The sequence below is a fragment of the Entelurus aequoreus genome, linkage group LG25 (assembly GCF_033978785.1).
Source record: "Entelurus aequoreus isolate RoL-2023_Sb linkage group LG25, RoL_Eaeq_v1.1, whole genome shotgun sequence".
In the NCBI taxonomy this organism is placed as follows: domain Eukaryota; kingdom Metazoa; phylum Chordata; class Actinopteri; order Syngnathiformes; family Syngnathidae; genus Entelurus; species Entelurus aequoreus.
In genome coordinates this window covers 33513376-33539111 of record NC_084755.1, presented here as the reverse complement: position 1 = coordinate 33539111, position 25736 = coordinate 33513376, and the positions used below count along the sequence as shown (strand labels likewise).

Here is a 25736-nt window from a genome sequence, read left to right as displayed (position 1 = left end):
TCTTCCACCAAAAATATTTTTCTTAGTGGAATATTTGATGTGAAGTAATGGGAACCTTGGATAGGTCAATAATTCATAATAACATTAATTTTGATTCAATATTATGTTTTGAGCAATGACAGTTTGAAAGAAAAAAAAAACAGCTTTGTTTTATTAGTCAACATTGCAACTTTTTCTAAATTACATTTAACCCTTAAGCTTTTTTATTTCACTTTTGTTATGTTTTTGTTCATTTTAATAGTATTTTTAGATTGTGCCGTGGGCCTTTAAAACATTAGCTGTGGGCCGCAAATGGCCTCCGGGGCACACTTTTGACACATCCTGCTATAGATAATAAAAAATTAAAATAAATAAATCTGATAAATCTATGGATAAAAAGCAGAGCCTGGCGATGCATGCGCGTTTATCATAACTCTCTCGCTCTCTCTGTTTCTGCGCGCACAATTTGTTTTGTTTTTAACCCCTTCTTAACCCTGAACGTACATTGAAAATACACGCAACTCTAACTCAAAATGCCAGACATTTGAGGCATTTAAGAAACTCCGCCCTGACAGCTCCGCAAAAGAGGACATGTCTGGTGAAAAGAGGACGTATGGTCAGTCTATCGTAGCCCGTTAGCTGCTAGCATGCCGTGTGTTGTGCCTCGGTGTGCATTGTTTACACAACGTGCGTTACGCTACTTAATATGTCCGTGTGGAAACTCGTTCGGTACACCTCCGAACCGAACCGGAACCCACGTACCGAAATGGTTCAATAGAAATACACGTACCGTTACACCCCTATCTGTGATATTAACTTACTACATGCAAAGTCAGATATGTCATGCCTTCAGATGTTATCATTCTGATAATCACAGTTTACAGTTTTTGAAACCTTACATTTTCTGAGATTTTAAATTCAAGGTTTTCATAAACTGTAAGCCACAATCATCTGAATTATAATAAAGGCTTGACATATCTCACTTTGCATGTAATACGTTAATATCACGTTATTAAATGTTTCATTCTTGTGTAATTTGCACATGATTAAAGACCTACTGAAACCCACTACTACCGACCACGCAGTCTGATAGTTTATATATCAATGATGAAATCTTAACATTGCAACACATGCCAATACGGCCGGGTTAGATTAGTAAAGTGCAATTTTAAATTTCCCGCGAAATATCCTGCTGAAAACGTCTCGGTACGATGACGTTTGCGCGTGACGTCACGGATTGTAGCGGACATTTTGGGACACCATTGTGGCCAGCTATTATGTCGTCTGTTTTCATCGCAAAATTCCACAGCATTCTGGACATCTGTGTTGGTGAATCTTTTGCAATTTGTTTAATGAACAATGAAGACAGCAAAGAAGAAAGCTGTAGGTGGGAAGCGGTGTATTAGCGGCCGGCTGCAGCAACACAAACACGTAGAGAACTGGGACAACAGAGACTCTTACCAGGAGGAATTTGAGTTGGATATGCGGTACCGTGAGTACGCAGCTGCGGCTTCCAAACATTTGATCGCTTGCCCGTACGTGCGTGCCGCTATGTGCATGTCACGTACGTGACTTTGGGGAAATATATGTGCTGTATGAACTTTGCGGAGGTGAACGGTACTTTGGGGTGTGGGATTGAGTGTGTTGTGCGGGTGTTTGATTTGTATTGGCGGGTTATATGGACGGGACGGGGGAGGTGTTTGTTATGCGGGATTAATTTGTGGCATATTAAATATAAGCCTGGTTGTGTTGTGGCTAATAGAGTATATATATGTCTTGTGTTTATTTACTGTTTTAGTCATTCCCAGCTGAATATCAGGTCCCACCCGCCTCTCACAGCATCTTCCCTATCTGAATCGCTTCCACTGCCCTCTAATCCTTTACTCTCACTTTCCTCATCCACAAATCTTTCATCCTCGCTCAAATTAATGGGATAATCGTCGCTTTCTCGGTTTGAATCGCTCTCGCTGCTGGTGGCCATGATTGTAAACAATGTGCAGATGTGAGGAGCTCCACAACCTGTGACGTCACGCTACTTCCGGTACAGGCAAGGCTTTTTTATCAGCGACCAAAAGTTGCGTACTTTATCGTCGATGTTCTCTACTAAATCTTTTCAGCAAAAATATGGCAATATCGCAAAATGATCAAATATGACACATAGAATGGATCTGCTATCCCCGTTTAAATAAGAAAATCTCATTTCAGTAGGCCTTTAAATTCTACAGAAGAACATTAATTATTTACAAAAAAAGTGTTTTTTTTCTTCAATGCTATGTATGTGCCTTGTGAGACCTCACTGTAGGCTTTGTAAGGTCATGTTACCTCTAAGCTAAACAACATTGATGCTAATCCGATTTTTCTTTTAATTTTTTTCTCCAAAAAATACTGTTAAGGAATTGATAAAGAATCAAATCGTTAAGCAGAATCAAAAGTGGAATCCCTCGAATTCGGAGGTCTCAAGGTTGGCAAGTATGCCAGTGGCAAAACATCAACAATTGGGTAAATTCCAAACGGCTCGTTTCCTGGAAGTATGAAGGAAGACAAGGTTGTTTTATAAATATCTCAGTGATGCCTCCATGGTTAGATTTCACATTTTCAAGACAAAAGCGGATCCGGGATAAACAACAGCAGGCACCAATAGGAAAAACAATTGAAATAATAACAGGTTCCATTTAGTAAGAATTATTCAACGCTGCTTTTTTTTTTTTTTTGCTCAGCTAAGTCATCGAGGTATTGACCACATTGAATGTGAAGCATCACATTGTTAACTGGAATTCTTGGTTTTCAGACTCACATTTGTTAACTGGAATTGTTAGACTCACATGAAGTCTTTGTTCTGCACAAAGCTTCATTGTTTAGTTATATTTTGAATCCATCAACTCTGAGGTGCTGCTGGGTTTGGTGGGTAATCAAAAACAACTTTTTAAAAGCCATCTGTATTTAAAATCAGACCTAAAAGTCAGCAGTATTGCATAACTTGAATCATGTGGGAGCAATTACAACTCGATTTATTCAATATATGTTCCATAAATAATAACATTCCAAAAAACTAATAATTAATAAATAGTGACGTGAGTTGTATTTCATACAGTGAGATAAATAAGATGATATATCACTTCAGAATATTTATCATGTTTCTTCTCCTTTGTACTTTGAGTTTGAACACTTTCTTAAACTGGGTCATATTAGTACATTGTTTGATTTGTTTACTTAATCCATTCCATCATTTAATTCCACACACTGATATACTAAAGGTTTTAAGTGTTATACGTGCATACAAATGTTTAAAGTAACATTTTTCTCTGAAGTTGTATTTCTCCTCTTTTGTTAAAAATAATTGTTGTACGTTCTTGGGTAGCAGGTTATAGTTTGCTCTGTGCATAATTTCAGCTGTTTGCAAATATATTGAAATTCCACTGTATTTTTTCCTCTATTTTTGATTTAATAAATAAAGGGTTTGAGTGTTCTCTATATCTAACATTATGTATTATTCAAACTGATCTTTTTTGTAACCGATAAGTGACTTAAGTTTACTTTTGTAATTATTACCCCACATTTCTGCACAACAACTCAGATATGGTAACACTAGCGAACAGTAGAGAATATTGAGCGATTTTTGGTCCGATACATAATTTAGCTTTATTCATTATTGATGTGTTTCTTGCCACCGTATGTTGTATATTTTGTTATATGAGATTTCCAGTACCCTGCAATGAGGTGGCGACTTGTCCAGGGTGCACCACGCCTGCCGCCCGAATGCAGCTGAGATAGGCTCCAGCACCCCCCGCCACCCCGAAAAAGGGACAAGCGGTTGAAAATGGATGGATGGACGGAGATTTCCAGTTCATTTTATCATCAATCATTACACCTAGGAATGTGACCTCATTTACTCTTTCAATGTCTATTCCGTTTATTAGGGTCCGCACAGGACCATTGCAAAAGGAAATCCCAAAGGGAGTTCCGTTTTGCAATGGGACGAAAGGAACCTATTGTTATTGTAAGGTTTTATTATTCTTTATTATTATTATTCCGCCGCCACAAAAAACGCTAATTTGACCCACTTAACATGCTTCAAAACTCACCAAATTTGACACACACATCAGGACCTGCGAAAATTTCCATAAAATAAAAAAACCAAACCCCAAAAATCTAAATTGCGCTCTAGCGCCCCCTAGGAAAAAACAAAAACAAACTGCCTGTAACTCCCACTAGGAAGGTCGTAGAGACATGAAACAAAAACCTCTATGTAGGTCTGACTTAGACCTACATTTCATAATTTAACATCCTCAGGCAAAAACCAACAGGAAGTTGGCAATTTCCCATTTAAGACAAAAATGTACTAAAAACACTAATTTTTGCCTCTTTGAGCTGTAATTTGACCCCCTTAAAATACTTCAAAACTCACCAAACTTCTCACACACATCGGGACTGGTGGAAATTGCGATCTAAAAAAAAAACAGAACCCCAAAACTCAAAATTGCGCTCTAGCGCAATTTTTGAATAAAACAGAGACAAAACTGCTTCTCAGAGGAAAACTCAGACACAACTGCTTGTAACTTCCGGTAGGAACGTCTTAGAGACATGAAACAAATACCTCTATGTAGGTCTCACCTAGACCTACATTTCATAGATTAACATCCTTCAGCAAAAATCAACAGGAAGTTTGCAATCCCTCTTTCAAAACAAAATTTTTGTTAAAACCGGTCACCAAACATCAAACATTATCTCCTCTGAGCGCGTTTGTCGTTTCGGCTTCAAACTACTACATTGAGAGACATTGAACTCTTCTGATTAAAAGTTGACGACGGTGTTTAGATTCGTGCTACCGTTTTGATTTTACGAGCCTTCAGAGAACCACTGCTCTGATGCTGCACCGCTGCTGTTAATGACAACGTGAAATGGAATTATTTCTTTTTTGTCCTGAAAATTCTACACACAAGACCCTATAATGACAATGTGAAATGGAATTGTTTCTTTTTTGTCCTCAAAATTCTACACACAATACCCTATAATGACAATGTGAAATGGAATTGTTTCTTTTTTGTCCTCAAAATTCTACACACAAGACCCTATAATGACAATGTGAAATGGAATTGTTTCTTTTTTGTCCTCAAAATTCTACACACAATACCCTATAATGACAATGTGAAATGGAATTGTTTCTTTTTTGTCCTCAAAATTCTACACACAAGACCCTATAATGACAATGTGAAATGGAATTGTTTCTTTTTTGTCCTCAAAATTCTACACACAATACCCTATAATGACAATGTGAAATGGAATTGTTTCTTTTTTGTCCTCAAAATTCTACACACAATACCCTATAATGACAATGTGAAATGGAATTAGGACCACTAAAGCTGCTCCGCTGCTGTGATTTTACGCGCATTCAAAGAAAACAACCACTGTGCCGCAGCACCTAGGAAAAAAACACAGACACAACTTCCTCTAACTCCCAGTACGAATATCGTAGAGACACGAAACAAAAACCTCTATGTAGGTCTCACTCAGGACTACCACTGGACAAAAGTATTGTGACACCTAGGACTAGTTTGTGTTTGATTTGCTCTTTTACTGTTACCGAATATCACTATTTTAGTTTTACTGAAGTTTAAGGATAGTCATTTAATTTCTTTAATTTCTTAATCTCTTCTGTTATTATTTGTATTAGCTCCTGTGTGTTCTCTCCTGAACAAAACTCTGTTGTATTGTCTGCGAATAATACTAACTTCAAATCTTTTGTAACGTTACAAATGTCATTTACGTAAAGATTGAACAATTTTGGTCCCAGTATTGATGCCTGTGGTACGCCACAGGATATATTTAGCATTGCAGATGTGCTTCCTGTTGGTTAAGTAACCTCTTATACAGTTTAAGACCAACCCTCTTATGCCATACCGTTTTGTTTTGAATAAAATAAAATGAAACTTTTGTAATAATGCTGATTTTGTTAGGGTTCAGTTATCTTAAACAAGTTCTATTCCAATGGTTGCCACGATTACCTGCGACTGCGTTTGGCACGAGCCCGGGCATAGAAGGCCTCGTAAGATTTGGCTTTCAGTTCCAGAGCCTTAGTGGCAAACTCCTCAGCGAGGCTGAAATCCTGCAAGCAAATAATACATGACAGTAAAACACAGGACATAATAATAGTAATACATAATGCAGTGTTTTTCAACCACTGTGCCGCGGCACTCTAGTGTACCGTGAGATATTGTCTGGTGTGCCGTGGGAGATTATGTAATTTCACCTAATTGGGTTACAAATATTTTCTGCAAACCATTAATTATAATCCACAAATGTGCCGTTGTTGAGTGTCTGTGCTGTCTACAGCTCGGCGGAGTAACCATGTAATACTCTTCCATGTCAGTAGGTGGCAGCGGGTAGCTAATTGCTTTGTAGATGTCGGGAACATGGTTTGTCGTGATCATAATATGCAGACGACAGCGGAAGGCAGGGTGCAGGTAAAAAGGTATCTAATGCTTAAACCAAAAATAAACAAAAGGCAAGTGCCGCTAAGAAAAGGCATTGAAGCTTAGGGATGGCTATGCAAAACGAAGCTAAAACTGAACTGGCTGCAAACTCAACAAAAACAGAATGCTGGACTACAGCAAAGACTTACAGCATGTGGAGCAGCAGACGGCGTCCACAAAGTACATCCGTATATGACATGACAATCAACAACAAAATAGGAGCGCAAGACAAGAACTAAAACACTACACACAGAAAAACAGCAAAAAATTCCAAATAAGTCAGGGTGTGATGTGACAGGTGGTGACAGTACACCTACTTTGAGACAAGAGCTATGTTGATGCATGCTTGGTTATGGTTTAAATTCATATCCAACAACTTTTTATTGTTAATATCGGCTGCTGAGTTTCATTTTTTAACGTTTTCTGCTCGTGGTGTGCCTCGAGATTTTTTCAATGAAAAAAATGTGCCCTGGCTCAGAAAAGGTTGAAAAACACTGACATAATGGATGCAGACAATAATAGTGAGATTCATTTCCATGGAGTAAAAGTTTGTGTTCAGGCTTACATTCATCTTGCGGCGACATCGTGACAGGTTGAGGAGCACACACACCCTCAGCTGTCTGAAGGTCTTCATCTCATCCACCGGAAACTTCTGCAGCGCTGACTGATAGGAATGAGCAGCCTCCCTCACGTTACCTTGCTACACACAAACATTTCCAATAAAATACTCAATCCTTGCATCTTTTTCTGCCTGATTTAGGTTGATTGGTTACCTTGTACAGTTTGTCCCCCTCTTGGACCAGTTTGCTAATGAGAACCATTAGAATGTCTGGTTTAGATGTAGCCATAGCCCACGTTGCAGGTCCTGCGCACACATAAACAACCAGTCAAATCTCACGCGATGAGAAAATGTCCATTGAATGAGTACCGTATTTTTCGGACTATAAGTCGCAGTTTTTTTCATAGTTTGGCCGGGGTTGCGACTTATACTCAGGAGCGACTTATGTGTGAAATTATTAACACATTAGCGTAAAATATCAAATAATATTATTTAGCTCATTCACGTAAGAGACTAGACGTATAAGATTTCATGGGATTAAGCGATTAGGAGTAACAGATTGTTTGGTAAACGTATAGCATGTTCTATATGTTATAGTTATTTGAATGACTCTTACCATAATATGTTACGTTAACATACCAGGCACGTTCTCAGTTGGTTATTTATGCCTCATATAACGTACACTTATTCAGCCTGTTGTTCACTATTCTTTATTTATTTTAAATTGTCTTTCAAATGTCTATTCTTGGTGTTGGGTTTTATCAAATACATTTCCCCAAAAAATGCGACTTATATGTTTTTTTGCATTTTCGGCCGGTGCGACTTATGCTCCGGAGCGACTTATACTTCGAAAAATACGGCAATTTACCGTAATTGCAAAAATGATTATTTATTACAAATAATGTGTGGTTATCTATCTACCTAAGCCAGCGGCGTAAATTGACAGGCGGAAAAACGCGATGCTCTTCCACTAGTTGGCAGGACATAATTAATGTGTGTATCCACCTGTAGCTAATGTCATGCCACGCTTGCTGTTGTGTTGTTTCTCTGATAGCCTTGTCTCATTAAGAGTTGTAAAGGCACAAGCAACATAAACACACTGCTCTGAGCCACCTAGAGCAGCAGGGGAGCTATGCAAGGCTACTTTTTGTTGATTTTAGCCCCGCGTTCAATACCATCCTCCCCCACAGACTGGTGCCCAAACTGACGGGGCTGGGACTGTCTTCCTCCATCTGCCACTGGATCCCGGACTTCCTGACAAATCGCTCTCAGAGGGTGAGAGTAGGCTCCCACCTCTCAACATCCATCAGCATCAGCACCGGCTCCCCCCAGGGCTGCGTGCTAAGCCCCCTACTCTACACCCCTGCTCATGCCAGCAATACCACTATTAAATTTGCAGACGACACCACAGCAGTGGGACTCATTCCTGGGAGGGATGAGTCTGCCTACAGAAATGAAGTGGAGCGGCTGACTGGGTGGTGCAGGGAAAACAACCTGGTCCTTAAAGGCCTACTGAAATGAATTGTTTTTATTTAAACGGGGATAGCAGATCCATTCTATGTGTCATACTTGATCATTTCGCGATATTGCCATATTTTTGCTGAAAGGATTTAGTAGAGAACATCGACGATAAAGTTCGCAACTTTTGGTCGCTGATAAAAAAAAGCCTTGCCTGTACCGGAAGTAGCGTGACGTCGCAGGTTGAAAGGCTCCTGACATTTCCCCATTGTTTACACCAGCAGCGAGAGTGATTCGGACCGAGAAAGCGACGATTACCCCATTAATTTGAGCCAGGATGAAAGATTTGTGGATGAGGTACGAGAGAGTGAAGGACTAGAGTGCAGTGCAGGACGTATCTTTTTTCGCTCTGACCGTAACTTAGGTAAAAGGGCTCATTGGATTCCACACTCTCTCCTTTTTCTATTGTGGATCAGAGATTTGTATTTTAAACCACCTCGGATACTATATCCTCTTGAAAATGAGAGTCGAGAACGCGAAATGGACATTCACAGTGACGTTTATCTCCACGACAATACATCGGTGAAGCACTTTAGCTACGGAGCTAACGTGATAGCATCGTGCTTAAATGCAGATAGAAACAAAAGAAATAATCTCCTGACTGGAAGGATAGACAGAAGATTAACAATACAACTATCAGGAGACACCGAACCAAACACTGGACCTGTAACTACACGGTTAATGCTGTGCCGCCTGTCGAAGCCTAGCAATGCTGTTGCTAACGACGCCATTGAAGCTAACTTAGCTACGGGACCTCGTCAGAGCTATGATAAAAACATTATCTCTCCACCTACGCCAGCCCTCATCTGCTCATCAACACCCGTGCTCACCTGCGTTCCAGCGATCGACGGCGCGACGAAGGACTTCACCCGATCATCGATGCGGTCGGTGGCTAGCGTCGGATAGCGCATCTAGTATCCTCAAAGTCCTCCTGGTTGTGTTGCTGCAGCCAGCCGCTAATACACCGATCCCACCTACAGCTTTCTTCTTTGCAGTCTCCATTGTTCATTAAACAAATTGCAAAAGATTCACCAACACAGATGTCCAGAATACTGTGGAATTTTGCGATGAAAACAGAGCTGTTTGTATTGAGATACAATGTGTCCGAATACTTCCGTTTTTACCATTGACGTCACGCGCAAACGTCATCATACATAGACGTTTTCAACCGGAAGTTTCGCGGGAAATTTAAAATTGCACTTTATAAGTTAACCCGGCCGTATTGGCATGTGTTGCAATGTTAAGATTTCATCATTGATATATAAACTATCAGACTGCGTGGTCGCTAGTAGTGGGTTTAAGTAGGCCTTTAACACCACCAAGACGAAGGAGCTGATCATGGATTCACGGAAGAAAAAAACAATAAACATCCAACCACTGTACATCAATGGGGACTATGTGGAAAGGGTCTCTAACTTCAGGTTCCTGGGGATCCAGATCGAGGAAGACCTCAGTGACCATCAAAAAGGTACAGCAGAGACTTTACTTTCTGAGACTCCTCAAAAAGAACAACCTGTCACAAAAACTGCTTGTGTCCTTCTATCGCTGCTCAGTAGAGAGTGTGCTGACATACTGCATGTGTGCATGGTATGCCAGCTGCACGGCGGCAAAGAGAAACGCACTTCGGAGGGTCATAAAAACTGCCATGAAGATCACTGGCTGCTCTCTCCCCTCCCTAGATGAACTGTACAGTACCAGGTGCCTTAAAAAGGCCCAAAACATCATGAGGGACCCATCTCACCCTGGACATAAAACTTTTTGAACTGCTGCCCTCGGGCAGTAGATACAGGACAATAAAATGCCGGACAAACAGACTTAAAGGCCTACTGAAAGCCACTACTACCGACCACGCAGTCTGATAGTTTATATATCAATGATGAAATCTTAACATTGCAACACATGCCAATACGGCCGGGTTAACTTATAAAGTGCAATTTTAAATTTCCCGGGGAACTTCCGGTTCAAAACTTCTTTGGAGGATGACGTATGCGCGTGACGTCGCGAGGTCCACGGAAGTGTTTGGACCCTATTGGACACTCTGTTTTCTTCAACAAAATTCCACAGTATTCTGGACATCTGTGTTGGTGAATCTTTTGCAATTTGTTTAATGAACAATGGAGGCTGCAAAGAAGAACGTTGTAGGTGGGATCGGTGTATTAGCAGCTGGCTGTAGCAACACAACAAGGAGGACTTTGTTGGATAGCAGAGCTAGCGCCGGCGACCTCACCTTGACTTCCTACGTCTCCGGGCCGCCGACCGCATCGGCGATCGCTGGAACGCAGGTGAGCACGGCCGTGTGTTGATGAGCAGATGAGGGCTGGCTGGCATAGGTGGAGCGCTAATGTTTTTAGCATAGCTCTGACGAGTTCCCGTTGCTAAGTTAGCGTCGTTAGCAACAGCATTGCCAGGCTTCGACAGGCGGCACAGCATTAACCGTGTATTTACATGTCCAGTGTTTGGTTCGGTGTCTCCTGATAGTAGTATTGTTGATCTTCTGTCTATCCTTCCAGTCAGGGATTTATTTATTTTGTTTCTATCTGCATTTGAGACCGATGCTATCACGTTAGCTCATGCTAAAGAGCTTCGTCGATGTATTGTTGTGGAGATAAAAGTCACTGTGAATGTCCATTTCGCCTTCTCGACTCTCATTTTCAAGAGGATATAGTATCCGAGGTGGTTTAAAATACAAATCCGTGATCCACAATAGAAAAAAGAGAGAGTGTGGATTCCAATGAGCCAGCTTGTACTTAAGTTACGGTCAGAGCGAAAAAAGATATCTCTTGAACTGCATTCTAGTCCGTCACTCTAATGTTCCTCATCCACGAATCTTTCATCCTTGCTCAAATTAATGGGGTAATCGTCGCTTTCTCGCTCCGAATATCGCTCGCTCCATTGTAAACAACGGGGAATTGTGAGCAGCACTACCGCTTGTGACGTCAGGCTACTTCCGGTAGGGGCAAGGTTTTTTTTTATTAGCGAGCAAAAGTTGCGAACTTTATCGTCGATTTTCTCTACTAAATCCTTTCAGCAAAAATATGGCAATATCGCGAAATGATCAAGTATGACACATAGAATGGATATGCTATTCCCGTTTAAATAAAAAAAATTCATTTCAGTAGGCCTTTAAGAACCCTTTTTACCCGAGAGCAATAGTGTTGCTGAACACAAGACGACAAGAATGACTGTGCATGTGAGCTGTGTGCTTGCTATTTTTATGTATTTTATGTACTTTTATCTATTTATCTATGTTCTTATGTGTTATGAATGTGCACTAAATTAGTTTTTGCTTACAATTTCATAGTACAATGTACAATGACAATAAAGATATATTCTATTCTATTCTATAACATTTCACTTAATGATTTTCTACCTATCTTGGCCCCCTTTTTGAGCAGAGCGATAACCGCTGAAGTGTTCCTGCAGCCGACCGCTCGGTCCAGAGGACGCATCCCACTGGAATCGGCGTGCTCCACGGACGCTCCGTGATCCACCAGGTGCTGCACCTGACAGACGGCGCAAGCAGAGGGGAACCTTGAGCATGTTGGATTGACGACCAAAGACAATTGGTCTGTTTTACCGACCACTTCGGGGTCGCCACGGAAGGCAGCCAGGTCCAGAGGTGTTCGACCGCTGCGGTCGGTGTGTGTGGTGGTTGCACCTCTCGCCACCAGCTCTCTGACCAATTGGAGCTGACCTTTCAGACAGGCCCAACTCAGCGCCGTTAAACCTTCCCTGTCGGCCAGATCCAGAGAGGCCCCTGCAAAAACATAAGTCTATGCACCACGGCTCGTTGTGCGAGACAAAAAGTCGTCATTCTCGGGCTTTAGTTACCATGATCCAGCAGCAATTTGGCCGTAGTCATGTGACCCTCTGATGCGGCTGTCATCAAGGCGGTTCGACCCTGCTGGTCCATCATGTTGACCTCAGCCCCGTGACTTAGTAACAGCTCCACCACCTGAGACAATTACAGAGAAGGCAGGTAAATAACACAGAACACAACTGATGAAAATGTGCAGTGGAACCCGTTTAAGTATGCACAAACGACATGACCCAAAATAGGCACTAGGGAGTGAAATGTTTTATTTATTTTCGAATTAATCGTGATTCTTATTTGTAAATGATTGTTTTCTTCTTTTTTAAAACTGTCCTGTCCAGCCATTTAGGCAAATCATATTGTTTATGTACAGATTTACTTTACAAAAGCGAAATGTAGGACACTTCTATTGTTGCCTTATTTGTATTTGACTTTATTAAATGTTTGGGTCGAATTTTATTAAATAAAAACAGTTTTTTTTCATGTAATATAGAAATAGAACAGAACTGTTTATTTTATGGAGGAATGTAGGTAATCATAGTTAGTCATCCAATGTTATTAAATAAGTATTGATTTTGAATCGAGAACCAATTCTGAATTGAATAGTTACCCCCAAGAATCGAATCATGTGGTGCCCAAAGATGCACAGCCCTAATAGCCCCTGCTTGCAAATTTACACGTAACTTTTTCCGCAGACAATTTTTGATCACCTTCTTTCAGTGGTGAAAATTGCTGGTCCTGATGTTGAAGCTTTGTTTGTTTTTACTAGTGATGTGTGAATGACGCCTCAGTGAGTGTATGGCACACTCACTAGCTGTAGTGTCCCTGCAGTGATTATAGGTGTTTTATAATGGTCATTCGCTAACTGCTTTAATAAAAAAAGTCACTGTATTTGACCTACAAATATTATTAATACCGTATTTTTCGGACTATAAATCGCAGTTTTTTTCAGTTTGGCCGGGGGTGCGACTTATACTCAGGAGCGACTTATGTGTGAAATTATTAACACATTTCCGTAAAATATCTAATAATATTATTTAGCTCATTCACGTAAGAGACTAGACGTATAAGATTTCATGGGATTTAGCGATTAGGAGTGACAGATTGTTTGGTAAACGTATAGCATGTTCTATATGTTATAGTTATTTGAATGACTCTTACCATAATATGTTACGTTAACATACCAGGCACGTTCTCAGTTGGTTATTTATGCCTCATATAACGTACACTTATTCAGCCTGTTGTTCACTATTCTTTATTTATTTTAAATTGCCTTTCAAATGTCTATTCTTGGTGTTGGCTTTTATCAAATACATTTCCCCAAAAAATGCAACTTATACTCCAGTGCGACTTATATATGTTTTTTTTCTTCTTTATTATGCATTTTCGGCCGGTGCGACTTATACTCCGAAAAATACGGTACTTAGTAATAGTTTTTTAATTTTTTTAAACAATAGTTGTACAGAAATGTATATGAAATACACAAATTTAGTAATTAAGCCAACTAGTAAACGAGAAATTATATTCACCTGGTTTGGCGCTATAAGATAAAAATGATCACACACTTCGGAATATTTCTATGGTTTAATTTTTTTTCTAATTTCCATTCAAATCAATGATGGTGACGAAAACCGACGTCAAACGCGGCACGCTACGTCCTCCCGACTTAATTTAGTACGAGCTGTCACACATGAGCCAAAGAAGTGCTTCCTGATAAACAGTGTTTGGTAAATGACTCGGCAGCTGTGTTTTCCTCTTAAACCAGACCTGGGCAATTTAAGGCCCGGGGGCCACATGCGGCCCGTTAAGCTTTTCAATCTGGCCCGCCGGACATTCCCAAATAATTTTTTTAGATCTTTAAGATGGAAAGTGTAGCTGCCATTATGATGTGCAGTGATGTTTTCTAATGACCGGAAGTCTTCAACTATACTAAGCACTGAAATGGTTAGAATCTGCTCTTTTGAATGATATACTAGTTACTATGGTAATCTAGTTAAGTCACAGCAGCTCAGACGAGGCACCAAGCATTGTGGGTGGGGAGCGTTTCCACAGAGTGTTTTCAGAGCCTGAAATTAGATTTTAACAACAAAGTTCCACAAAAAAAGTGATATTATGTCAGATTGTAGTTTTTTGTTTTTTTTACCCTTCGCATTCATATTTCGCTGTTTGTTGCATTTTTGTTGTGTTTCGCTTGATTGTAAAATATGTGGATGGAGAGGGGGTGTGACGTTCATATGTTGTCAATATTCAGTGTTTTATCCTTCATAGGTAATATCGTAAATCCCACATTCTTTATATTCATGTACATTCTGGGTGTCTCATTCAGTAAAACATTCAAAATGCCATTCCATTTTTAAGGGGGTCTGTCATAACGTTTTTAGCATTCAATCAGACATTATTGTGAGGTTTTGTATTAGTGTTCCTAAAAATAGGACCCAAACACACACATTGTACAGCAGATTGTCACAGCTTATATATGTGTGTGCGTGGGTGTGTGTGTGCGTGCGTATATTTATATATGTATATACACTACCGTTCAAAAGTTTGGGGTCACCCAAACAATTTTGTGGAATAGCCTTAATTTCTAAGAAGAAGAATAGACTGTCGAGTTTCAGATGAAAGTTGTCTTTTTCTGGCCATTTTGAGCGTTTAATTGACCCCACAAATGTGATGCTCCAGAAACTCAATCTGCTCAAAGGAAGGTCAGTTTTGTAGCTTCTGTAACGAGCTAAACTGTTTTCAGATGTGTGAACATGATTGCACAAGGGTTTTCTAATCATCAATTAGCCTTCTGAGCCAATGAGCAAACACATTGTACCATTAGAACACTGGAGTGATAGTTGCTGGAAATGGGCCTCTATACACCTATGTAGATATTGCACCAAAACCAGACATTTGCAGCTAGAATAGTCATTTACCACATTAGCAATGTATAGAGTGTATTTCTTTAAAGTTAAGACTAGTTTAAAGTTATCTTCATTGAAAAGTACAGTGATTTTCCTTAAAAAATAAGGACATTTCAATGTGACCTCAAACTTTTGAACGGTAGTGTACATAGATAGATATACCGGCCCCCAGACACATTTTTTTCTCTAAATGTGGCCCCCAGGTCAAAATAATTGCCCAGGCCTGTCTTAAAGTGACACACACGTCAAGCGACTTCGTATCACTCCTTGTGTTCGATAAGGCTTTGATGCTTTAGTATCGTTTGACCCATCACTAGTTAATGACGACGGGAACAATAGTATAACACATGTTGACATAAACGGAACCAATTTTTCATAGAAATTACTTAAATTTGGTGTCCGCATAAGCAAACACTGTTCAATAATACTAAGAACACTGGGACTTGGACGTGTTGTCGACATGAACGGGTTTCACTTTATGCTTCTGTGGTTCCACAAGACCTGCCAGTGGCCACCCCGCACTGCACAAAAGAGTGGCACGACCCCCCGCCTGCTGCTTTGCTGCAGAGCAGCACCTTGATCCAGCAGCCGCGTGCAGACTGACAACCTGCCTCCTCCTGCTGCGGCTGTCAAGGCTGAAAGAGACAAGACAATGACAAGCAAGTCATGTAGGAGAAAAACTTACATGCACACTTATAGCAGACGTGGAAAACTTATTTTTGTTTGGCGGTGAGAACATTTTTATGGGAGTTTACTGCAAAAACTGAACACTAAGTAAGATTAAATATCTCAAATAAGGGTGATATTTGCTTATTTTCTGTCTAATAAGATAATTCTTCTCACTAAGCAGATTTTATGTTAGAGTGTTTTACTTGTTTTAAGGGTTTTGGGCCTAAATGATCTCAGTAAGATATTACAGCTTGTTGCTGAGATTTGATGACCTATATTGAGTATAACATGCTTGAAACTAGAATATCAACTGTTGCAAAGCTGTGTCTGTAACACTCACAAGTATAAAACTACTTTTTTAAAGTAATAATTTCTTATTTCAAGCATGAAAAAAAAAATCATGACTTTGACACAATTGTGTCTCATAATTAAAACAGATAACTTTGCTGTTTTATTTTCAATGAAACAATAGAAAATAGGTACTCATATAGTAGTACAGTTGGCACGGTACAGTAAACTGACAGTTAATATTTAAACATTTAACATGTGACATTTCTAACAATTTTGAACAGAAATAGTTCATGCACATTCAGATAAATTCTTCAAAATCACAATTAAAAATTTTTTGGCCGGGGGCCAGGCTGTATATATGTGCACTAATTGACTAAAAGAGCACGCACTTGGCGCAATAATGTCATGTTATCCATGGAAAAATGCATTTTTAGACCATGTGATTTGCCTGAGCGGCTAGGAGACCCCGAGAGTAACAAGCGGTTGCCTTGTTGCCTTTCCATTAAGAACAATAAATTAGTTTTTAGTATAAATTTGATGGTTTCAAGAAATGTAATGCCGAGCGCATATCATTATGTCAAGATAATGGCACTAGCATTTACTTCATTTAAGAATATTTTTCAACATATTGAGCAAAAAGGTCTCATATTTTTTTTTCTACCAAGAAAAGTGCACTTGTTATTAGTGAGAATATACTTATTTGAAGGTATTCTTGGGTTCATTGAAGTTAGCTAATTTTACTTGTTTTGGAAAGTCTTGACAAGCCAAATTTTCTTGTTCTGTTGGCAGATAATTTTGCTTAGTTCAAATAAAATACCCCTAATTTTTGTTTTGTTTTTTCTTGTTTTGGAACACTGACTTTTTGCAGTGTTTATAGGGATATATACATTTTATTTGGATCGTAATAAAAATCAACAAGCACAATCAACAATTACATGTATATTTGAAGTCCAGAAGGTGTAGGAAGAAGCAGTATAGGGAATGAACAATAAGAAAGTGTAGAAAACGTCATATTTGTTAATAAAGGAAATGGTTACATTATGTTTGAGGCGTGTATGAATACAGTATATATTTAACTTATTATATTAAAGGTTTCAAACACAAAATTAAATACATTATAGTCAAATTAAATGTATCATATGCAAAAGTTTAACTTGCATCGCAGACATGTTACACCTAGAGTGCATATACAAACAAGCATTATGTCGTAATCTGAATCATATCAATTATAAAATCATCAACAATAATCACTATCAAATGATTAAACTTTCTGATTGAGAATTGAGGGACAAGCGATAGAAATGGGTGGGTGGATGGATGGATGGATGTTGTAATGATTGCACTGCAATGCACACTTCTTCCAGTAGAGGTCAGTGATGTGCAATATATACACTAATGGTTTTAATGACAACATGGGTGGCCTGTTGATTGATGACATCAGTCTGATCATGAACCTGTCTCAGGCTGCACGATTTGGAGAAGAAACCTAACTGTGATTTTTCTCTCCAAAATTGCGATGGCGATTTTTATATTTTATCAATAGAAATGCATAAAACTGCAAAAATAACAAGTGAATGAAAACATGCTACTTTCAGAATGTCAATCAATGTATTCTTGTCTCAAGGTGCCACACTTTATAAAAATATGCAATAATTTACTTTAAAAAATATTTGGATTTATGCAGACGGACTCAGAGCTTTTGTCTACATCATGCTCTTTACTGGAGAAATACCGTATTTTTCGGAGTATAAGTCGCTCCGGAGTATAAGTCGCACCGGCCGAAAATGCATAATAAAGAAGGAAAAAAACATATATAAGTCGCACTGGAGTATAAGTCGCATTTTTTGGGGAAATGTATTTGATAAAAGCCAACACCAAGAATAGACATTTGAAAGGCAATTTAAAATAAATAAAGAATAGTGAACAACAGGCTGAATAAGTGTACGTTATATGAGGCATAAATAACCAACTGAGAACGTGCCTGGTATGTTAACGTAACATATTATGGTAAGAGTCATTCAAATAACTATAACATATAGAACATGGTATACGTTTACCAAACAATCTGTCACTCCTAATCGCTAAATCCCATGAAATCTTATACATCTAGTCTCTTACGTGAATGAGCTAAATAATATTATTTGATATTTTACGCTAATGTGTTAATAATTTCACACATAAGTCGCTCCTGAGTATAAGTCAAACTATGAAAAAAACTGCGACTTATAGTCCGAAAAATACGGTAGTCCGTAAAACTACACAGTATGTGTAACCATATTATATAATAATACTGCAAATAACCATTTAAAATGATGTAAACTTGTATTTCTCATTACTGTAGAATTCTTTATCATTGTACTGTAATTGGAAGATAAATAACTTTGTTGTCCTAAATCAGGGGTGTCCAAACTTTTTCCACTGAGGGCCGCACACGGAAAAATTAAAGCATGTGGGGGCCATTTTGATATTTTTCATTTTCAAACCATAACAAAATATATGCATTTTTTATTTATTTTACCTTTAGGGGTCCCGGGGACCATAAAGGGTCTCAGTCATTAAAATTTTAAAAATAAGTCAGATTATTATTTTTTTTAAATTATTTAACGCTTACAGTACATCTCTATATCAACTTCAAGTTGGTATAAAGTAATACAAATTAAAAAAAATGTTTTATGGCTTTTCTGTCAAAAACAACTTAGTTTTTTTTATAGTAAAACTGAAATATGCAGTATTTAGTAATTAGAGCCCTAAAAGATCAATAATGCAGGACACCATTGATTTAAATTCTTTCATATTTTTGAGTAATCACAGTGAAAAGATAAATAAAAAATCACTAAATATATTTGGGATCCAAAAGGTGCCCCACTCATAAAGTGATACATTTTTATTAGGTTTTTCTTTTACTTTCAACACTTAAGTCACGAGATCAACTTCAGATATATCTGTCGATTTTATGCTGGAACTATTATTTTGTTTGTTTTATGCGCTTTTGTCAAAGAAAACTTTGATGTTATTATATGGCTACTACACAATATATGCAATATTTACCACATAAAACCTTTTAAAGTGCAATATTCGAAGTAATTGGAGCCCTGAAAATAATTCATTATAACATGGATTTTTTTTCATTATTTTTTTTTTTTTTGAGCAATGGCAAAAAAAGAAAAATGAAGAAAGACAAAAGAAAAGAAAAAAACAGCCTGCATGGCAGCTTTTGTGTCAACATTGCAACTTTTTCTCGTTAGATTTCACCTCATTCCACTTTTTTTAATGTTCTTTTTTATTTTTACAACAGTATTTCCAGAATGTGTGGCGGGCCGGTAAACAATTAGCTGCGGGCCGCAAATGGCCCCCGGGCCGCACTTTGGACACCCCTGTCCTAAATAAAATAAAAACTCATTCCTGTAAGCAAAAATGTAACCTAAATAGATATTGAACATCTTAAAGTGCATCTTTTTTTTTCCCAGTTGGAAAAATGAGGTCGAACGTTGTCTTTTTGTGTATCGTTGTCACGTGATCACAACGACATTTTCGCTCGTTTGTCCGTGTTGATGGGCTCATCTGATTTGAAGATGAAATATTCCCCCAATGGGACAATTGGCTTTTTAATCTGTTTTTTTTCTTCCTAATTTGTGTTACATAGCGGCACTTCTCACTGGCGAGTTGAGAGGCTCTCTGTACTGTGTGTGTGTTGGAGGCGGCGCCGAGACAAAGATTGTTAATGAATGAAAAGAGGTGCTGAGAGCGTTGCACGAAGTGAGACGTCTTTCTTCCTGTTCGAAGCCAGAGACAAACAAGCGCGAGGCGCAACAATTCTGATTGGCGGAAAATGCCGGTGACGGTGGAGAAATTAAAAAAAAACTCAGCTTCTTGCTGTTATTCACTGCACTAATTAAAACCTCAATGTCGATTCGGTTTCGATTAATCGAGCAGCCCTACACCTGCACTGCAAAAAGTCAGTGTTCAAAAACAACAACAAAAAATACAAAAATTAGGGGTATTTTACTTGAACTAAGCAAAATTATCTGCCAATAGAACAAGAAAATTTGGCTTGTCAAGACTTTCCAAAACAAGTCAAATTAGATAACCTCAATGAACCCAAAAATACCTTAAAATAAGTATATTCTCACCAATAACAAGTGCACTTTTCTTGGTAGAAAACATTTTTTTTGACCTTTTTGCTCAATATGTTAAAAAATATTCTTAAATAAGTAAATGCTAGTGCCATTATCTTGACATAATGATATGCGCTCGGCATCATGATTTTTTTTTCATGCTTGTATTAAGAAATGATTACTTTAAAAAAGTAGTTTTATACTTGTGAGTGTTGATGACACAGCTTTGCAACAGTTGATATTCTAGTTTCAAGCATGTTTTACTCAATATAGGTCATCAAATCTCAGCAACAAGCTGTATAATCTTACGGAGATCATTTAGGACCAAAACACTTAAAACAAGTAAAACACTCTTACATAAAATCTGCTTAGTGAGAAGAATGATCTTATCAGACAGAAAATAAGCAAATATCACCCTTATTTGAGATATTTAATGTTACTTAGATTTCAGTTTTTGCAGTGTGTCTGTACAATTTAGAGTACATAAAAAGAAACATGGATGAGAAAAAGTCAAACAATAAAATAAGGACAGAGAAAAGTATCAATATTTTTGATTAGGGGTGTCCCGATACAACTTTTTCACTGATATTGGAGCCTTGAGTATTGGCTGATACCAATATTGATCTGATACAATATCAGCAAGAATCATGTATAGTTTTATTATTTTGTAGTGTGGATACATGGTTTCAGAGTGTTTGTTTTTTTTTAAAGAAAAAGGCATAGCGGGTGTGTGTGTGCTTTACTTCCACTCAAAAAGGTTCATTATGTCGTCTTAGTCATATACTTTTCAAATGTTCTTGTAGTCAGACAATCTTTTCAGTATATTAAAAACAGCTGATAGGCAACACGTCACAGTGGTCAGGTGACTGCAGATTACAGTCGAAACAGGTCAGGTAAAAATTCCATCCAATATACCGAAAATATGGTCTGACTACAAGAACATTTAAAAGGTAAGCTTTACTTCTGGTTTATGTGACGTCACACGAGTTCACTTCTTGTTTGTGGCATATTCACCCGATATAGATCAATCACTCGGTTTTAAGAGAGCACACAGCCTGTAAGTTATAAACTATCTTATTTGTTCAGACAGTACCGTATTTTTCGGATTATAAATCACAGTTTTTTTCATAGTTTGGCCGGGGGTGCGATTTATACTCTGGAGCGACTTGTGTGTGAAATTATTAACACATTACCGTAAAATATCAAATATTATTTATCTCATTCACGTAAGAGACTAGGCGTATATCAGCAATTGTCACACACACACACGTCAACCAATAAAAATTTGGCGGGGGCGGGTCATGGCAGAAGTGCATTGTGAAAAAAAAGATGCTACCTGCTACTACTTCCGTACCTATGAAAATGGATCATTTCAACATTGGCGGTAACTTATAAAAACTGAGAAGGGCTGAACAAAAATGGCACTGAAAAGGAAATCATATACTGCAGGTTACAAGCTGGAAGAAGTGAAATATGTCAGATTGTTTGGTAAATGTTCTATATGTTATAGTTATTTGAATGACTCTTACCATAATATGTTACGTTAACATACCAGGCACGTTCTCAGTTGGTTATTTATGCCTCATAACTTATTCAGCCTGTTGTTCACTATTCTTTATTTATTTTAAATTGCCTTTCAAATGTCTATTCTTGGTGTTGGATTATATTAAATACATTTCCCCCCAAAATGCGACTTATACTCTAGTGCGACTTATATATGTTTTTTTCCTTCTTCATTATGAATTTTCGGCCGGTGCGATTTATATTCCGGAGCGATTTATAATCCGAAAAATACGGTAATACTAACCGTCTAGCATTTTACTGCGGTTTGACATTAATACTGTTTATTGTTACATCCCTAGAACAATCACTACATCAGTGACATGTTTTCATCATTACATCATCTAATCAGTACATTTTAGGGCTGATCCGGATAATAGCTACTACGTCACCTTCCGTTTAAATTACGAGCCTCTACTCAAATGTGTTTGTATGTGGGCGGACCAGCCTCCATCCACAGACACAATTAAAGACTGACAAGAGGCTTCACTTTCATCCTATATAGCAGACCTGGGCAAACTAAGGCCCGGGGGACACATGCGGCCCGTTAAGCTTTTCAATCTGGCCCGCCGGACATTCTCAAATAATTTTTTTTAGATCTTTAAGCTGGAAAGTGTAGCTGCCATTATGATGTGCACTGATTTTTTGTCTTGACGTAAGTCTTCAACTATACTAAGTCTTTCAATGGTTAGAATCTGTGCTTTTGCATGATGTACTAGTTACTATGGTCATCTAATTAGTTACTATGGTCATATAATTAGTTACTATGGTCATCTAATTAGTTACTATGGTAATGTAAGTCACAGCAGCTCAGACGAGGTACCAAGCAGTGTGGGTGGGGAACGTTTCCACAGAGTGTTTCCAGAGCCTGAAATGTGGGTGTCAGGAACAGACGCGGTAGGAGATTTTTACAACAAAGCTTGGTGATATATCACTTATATCAGATTGTAGGTGTTTTTTTTGTTTTTTTTACTCTTGGCGTTCATATTTTGCTGTCTTTGTTGCATTTGTATTGATTGTAAAATATGTGGATGGAGAGATGATGTGACGTCCAAATGTCAATATTTAGTGTTTTATCGTTAATAGTTAATATTGTAAATCCCACATTCTTTAGTTTCCATGTACATTCTGGGTGTCTCATTCAGTAAAAATATGTGAAATTACATTCCGTTTTTTAAGGTGGTCTGTCATAACGTTTTTGGCATTCAATCAGACATTGTTGAGAGGTTTTGTATTAGTGTTCCTAAAAATAATACCGGCCCCCAGACACATTTTTTTCCTCTAAATTTGGCCCCCCCGAGTCAAAATAATTGCCCAGGCCTGCTCTTTAGATAGCTCAAAAAGTTATGGACACATTTCAATCAAACTTTCAGGAAATATCAGAAATGGGATAAGGAAGAAGTGATAGGATTACTATTGAGAAATAGGGCCTGGCAGAGGTCTGCGCTTTTCACGCTTCTTATTTGCATTGCACTTCAGTGTTTTTAAATACCTGTCTCTCCCCACAGACTGTCAGGCGTGTTGATTTCAGGTCTTTCCTCCTCTTTATCATCTCCATCTGGAGGATCCAGGAGATGAGACACGATCTACTCACAGAACACATACACCGTTATCAGTATGTACCAGTAAAACAATATTTGTTCTACTAAACTTGAATAAACCAGTATTTAGACTACTGACAGGACCAAAGTAATGAACCAAAACGGACAATAATGTTATAACATCCATCCATCCATCCATCTTCCTCCGCTTATCCGAGGTCGGGTCGCGGGGGCAGCAGCCTAAGCAGGGAAGCCCAGACTTCCCTCTCCCCAGCCACTTCGTCCAGCTCTTCCCGGGGGATCCCAAGGCGTTCCCAGGCCAACCGGGAGACATAGTCTTCCCAACGTGTCCTGGGTCTTCCCCGTGGCCTCTTACCGGTCGGACGTGCCCTAAACACCTCCCTAGGGAGGCGTTCGGGTGGCATCCTGACCAGATGCCCGAACCACCTCATCTGGCTCCTCTCGATGTGGAGGAGCAGTGGCTTTACTTTGAGCTCCTCCCGGATGACAGAGCTTCTCACCCTATCTCTAAGGGAGAGCCCCGCCACCCGGCGGAGGAAACTCATTTCGGCCGCTTGTACCCGTGATCTTGTCCTTTCGGTCATAACCCAAAGCTCATGACCATAGGTGATGATGGGAACGTAGATCGACCGGTAGATTGAGAGCTTTGCCTTGCGGCTCAGCTCCTTCTTCACCACAACAGACCGATACAGCGTCCGCATTACTGAAGACGCCGCACCGATCCGCCTGTCGATCTCACGATCCACTCTTCCCTCACTCGTGAACAAGACTCCGAGGTAATTGAACTCCTCCACTTGGGGCAAGATCTCCTCCCCAACCCGGAGATGGCACTCCACCCTTTTCCGGGCGAGAACCATGGACTCGGACTTGGAGGTGCTGATTCTCATCCCAGTCGCTTCACACTCAGCTGCGAACCGATCCAGTGAGAGCTGAAGATCCTGACCAGATGAAGCCATCAGGACCACATCATCTGCAAAAAGCAGAGACCTAATCCTGCAGCCACCAAACCGGATCCCCTCAACGCCTTGACTGCGCCTACAAATTCTGTCCATAAAAGTTATGAACAGAATCGGTGACAAAGGGCAGCCTTGGCGGAGTCCAACCCTCACTGGAAACGTGTCCGACTTACTGCCGGCAATGCGGACCAAGCTCTGACACTGATCATACAGGGAGCGGACCGCCACAATCAGGCAGTCCGATACCCCATACTCTCTGAGCACTCCCCACAGGACTTCCCGAGGAACACGGTCGAATGCCTTCTCCAAGTCCACAAAACACATGTAGACTGGTTGGGCAAACTCCCATGCACCCTCAAGGACCCTGCCGAGAGTATAGAGCTGGTCCACAGTTCCACGACCAGGACGAAAACCACACTGTTCCTCCTGAATCCGAGGTTTGACTATCCGGCGTAGCCTCCTCTCCAGCACACCTGAATAGACCTTACCGGGAAGGCTGAGGAGTGTGATCCCACGATAGTTAGAACACACCCTCCGGTTCCCCTTCTTAAAGAGAGGAACCACCACCCCGGTCTGCCAATCCAGAGGTACCGCCCCCGATGTCCACGCGATGCTGCAGAGTCTTGTCAACCAAGACAGCCCCACAGCATCCAGAGCCTTAAGGAACTCCGGGCGGATCTCATCCACCCCCGGGGCCTTGCCACCGAGGAGATTTTTAACTACCTCAGCAACTTCAGCCCCAGAAATAGGAGAGCCCACCACAGATTCCCCAGGCACTGCTTCCTCATAGGAAGACGTGTTGGTGGGATTGAGGAGGTCTTCGAAGTATTCCCTCCACCGATCCACAACATCCGCAGTCGAGGTCAGCAGAACACCATCCTTACCATACATGGTGTTGATAGTGCACTGCTTCCCCTTCCTGAGGCGGCGGATGGTGGTCCAGAATCGCTTCGAAGCCATCCGGAAGTCGTTTTCCATGGCTTCCCCGAACTCCTCCCATGTCCGAGTTTTTGCCTCCGTGACCGCTGAAGCCGCACACCGCTTGGCCCGTCGGTACCTGTCCGCTGCCTCAGGAGTCCTATGAGCCAAAAGAACCCGATAGGACTCCTTCTTCAGCTTGACGGCATCCCTCACCGCCGGTGTCCACCAACGGGTTCTAGGATTGCCGCCACGACAGGCACCAACTACCTTGTGGCCACAGCTCCAATCAGCCGCCTCGACAATAGAGGTGCGGAACATGGTCCTCTAGGACTCAATGTCCAGCACCTCCCTCGTGACATGTTCAAAGTTCTTCCGGAGGTGGGAATTGAAACTCTCTCTGACAGGAGACTCTGCCA

General features: G+C 39.8%; 1 protein-coding gene across 7 annotated transcripts in view; it reads right to left on the bottom strand.

Moving 5' to 3' along the window:
* Positions 1 to 25736, bottom strand: part of tanc2a (tetratricopeptide repeat, ankyrin repeat and coiled-coil containing 2a) — a 160689-nt gene that overhangs the window by 14448 nt on the left and 120505 nt on the right. For all 7 annotated transcript variants that reach the window (XM_062036879.1, XM_062036880.1, XM_062036878.1 and 4 more), the window contains 8 exons: positions 23374 to 23467; positions 15748 to 15881; positions 12358 to 12481; positions 12108 to 12283; positions 11897 to 12029; positions 7223 to 7314; positions 7015 to 7149; positions 5982 to 6082 (listed from right to left, as the gene is read on the bottom strand). In XM_062036879.1, the coding sequence (XP_061892863.1) occupies positions 5982 to 6082; positions 7015 to 7149; positions 7223 to 7314; positions 11897 to 12029; positions 12108 to 12283; positions 12358 to 12481; positions 15748 to 15881; positions 23374 to 23467 (989 nt within the window). The remainder of the gene's footprint in view (positions 1 to 5981; positions 6083 to 7014; positions 7150 to 7222; positions 7315 to 11896; positions 12030 to 12107; positions 12284 to 12357; positions 12482 to 15747; positions 15882 to 23373; positions 23468 to 25736) is intronic.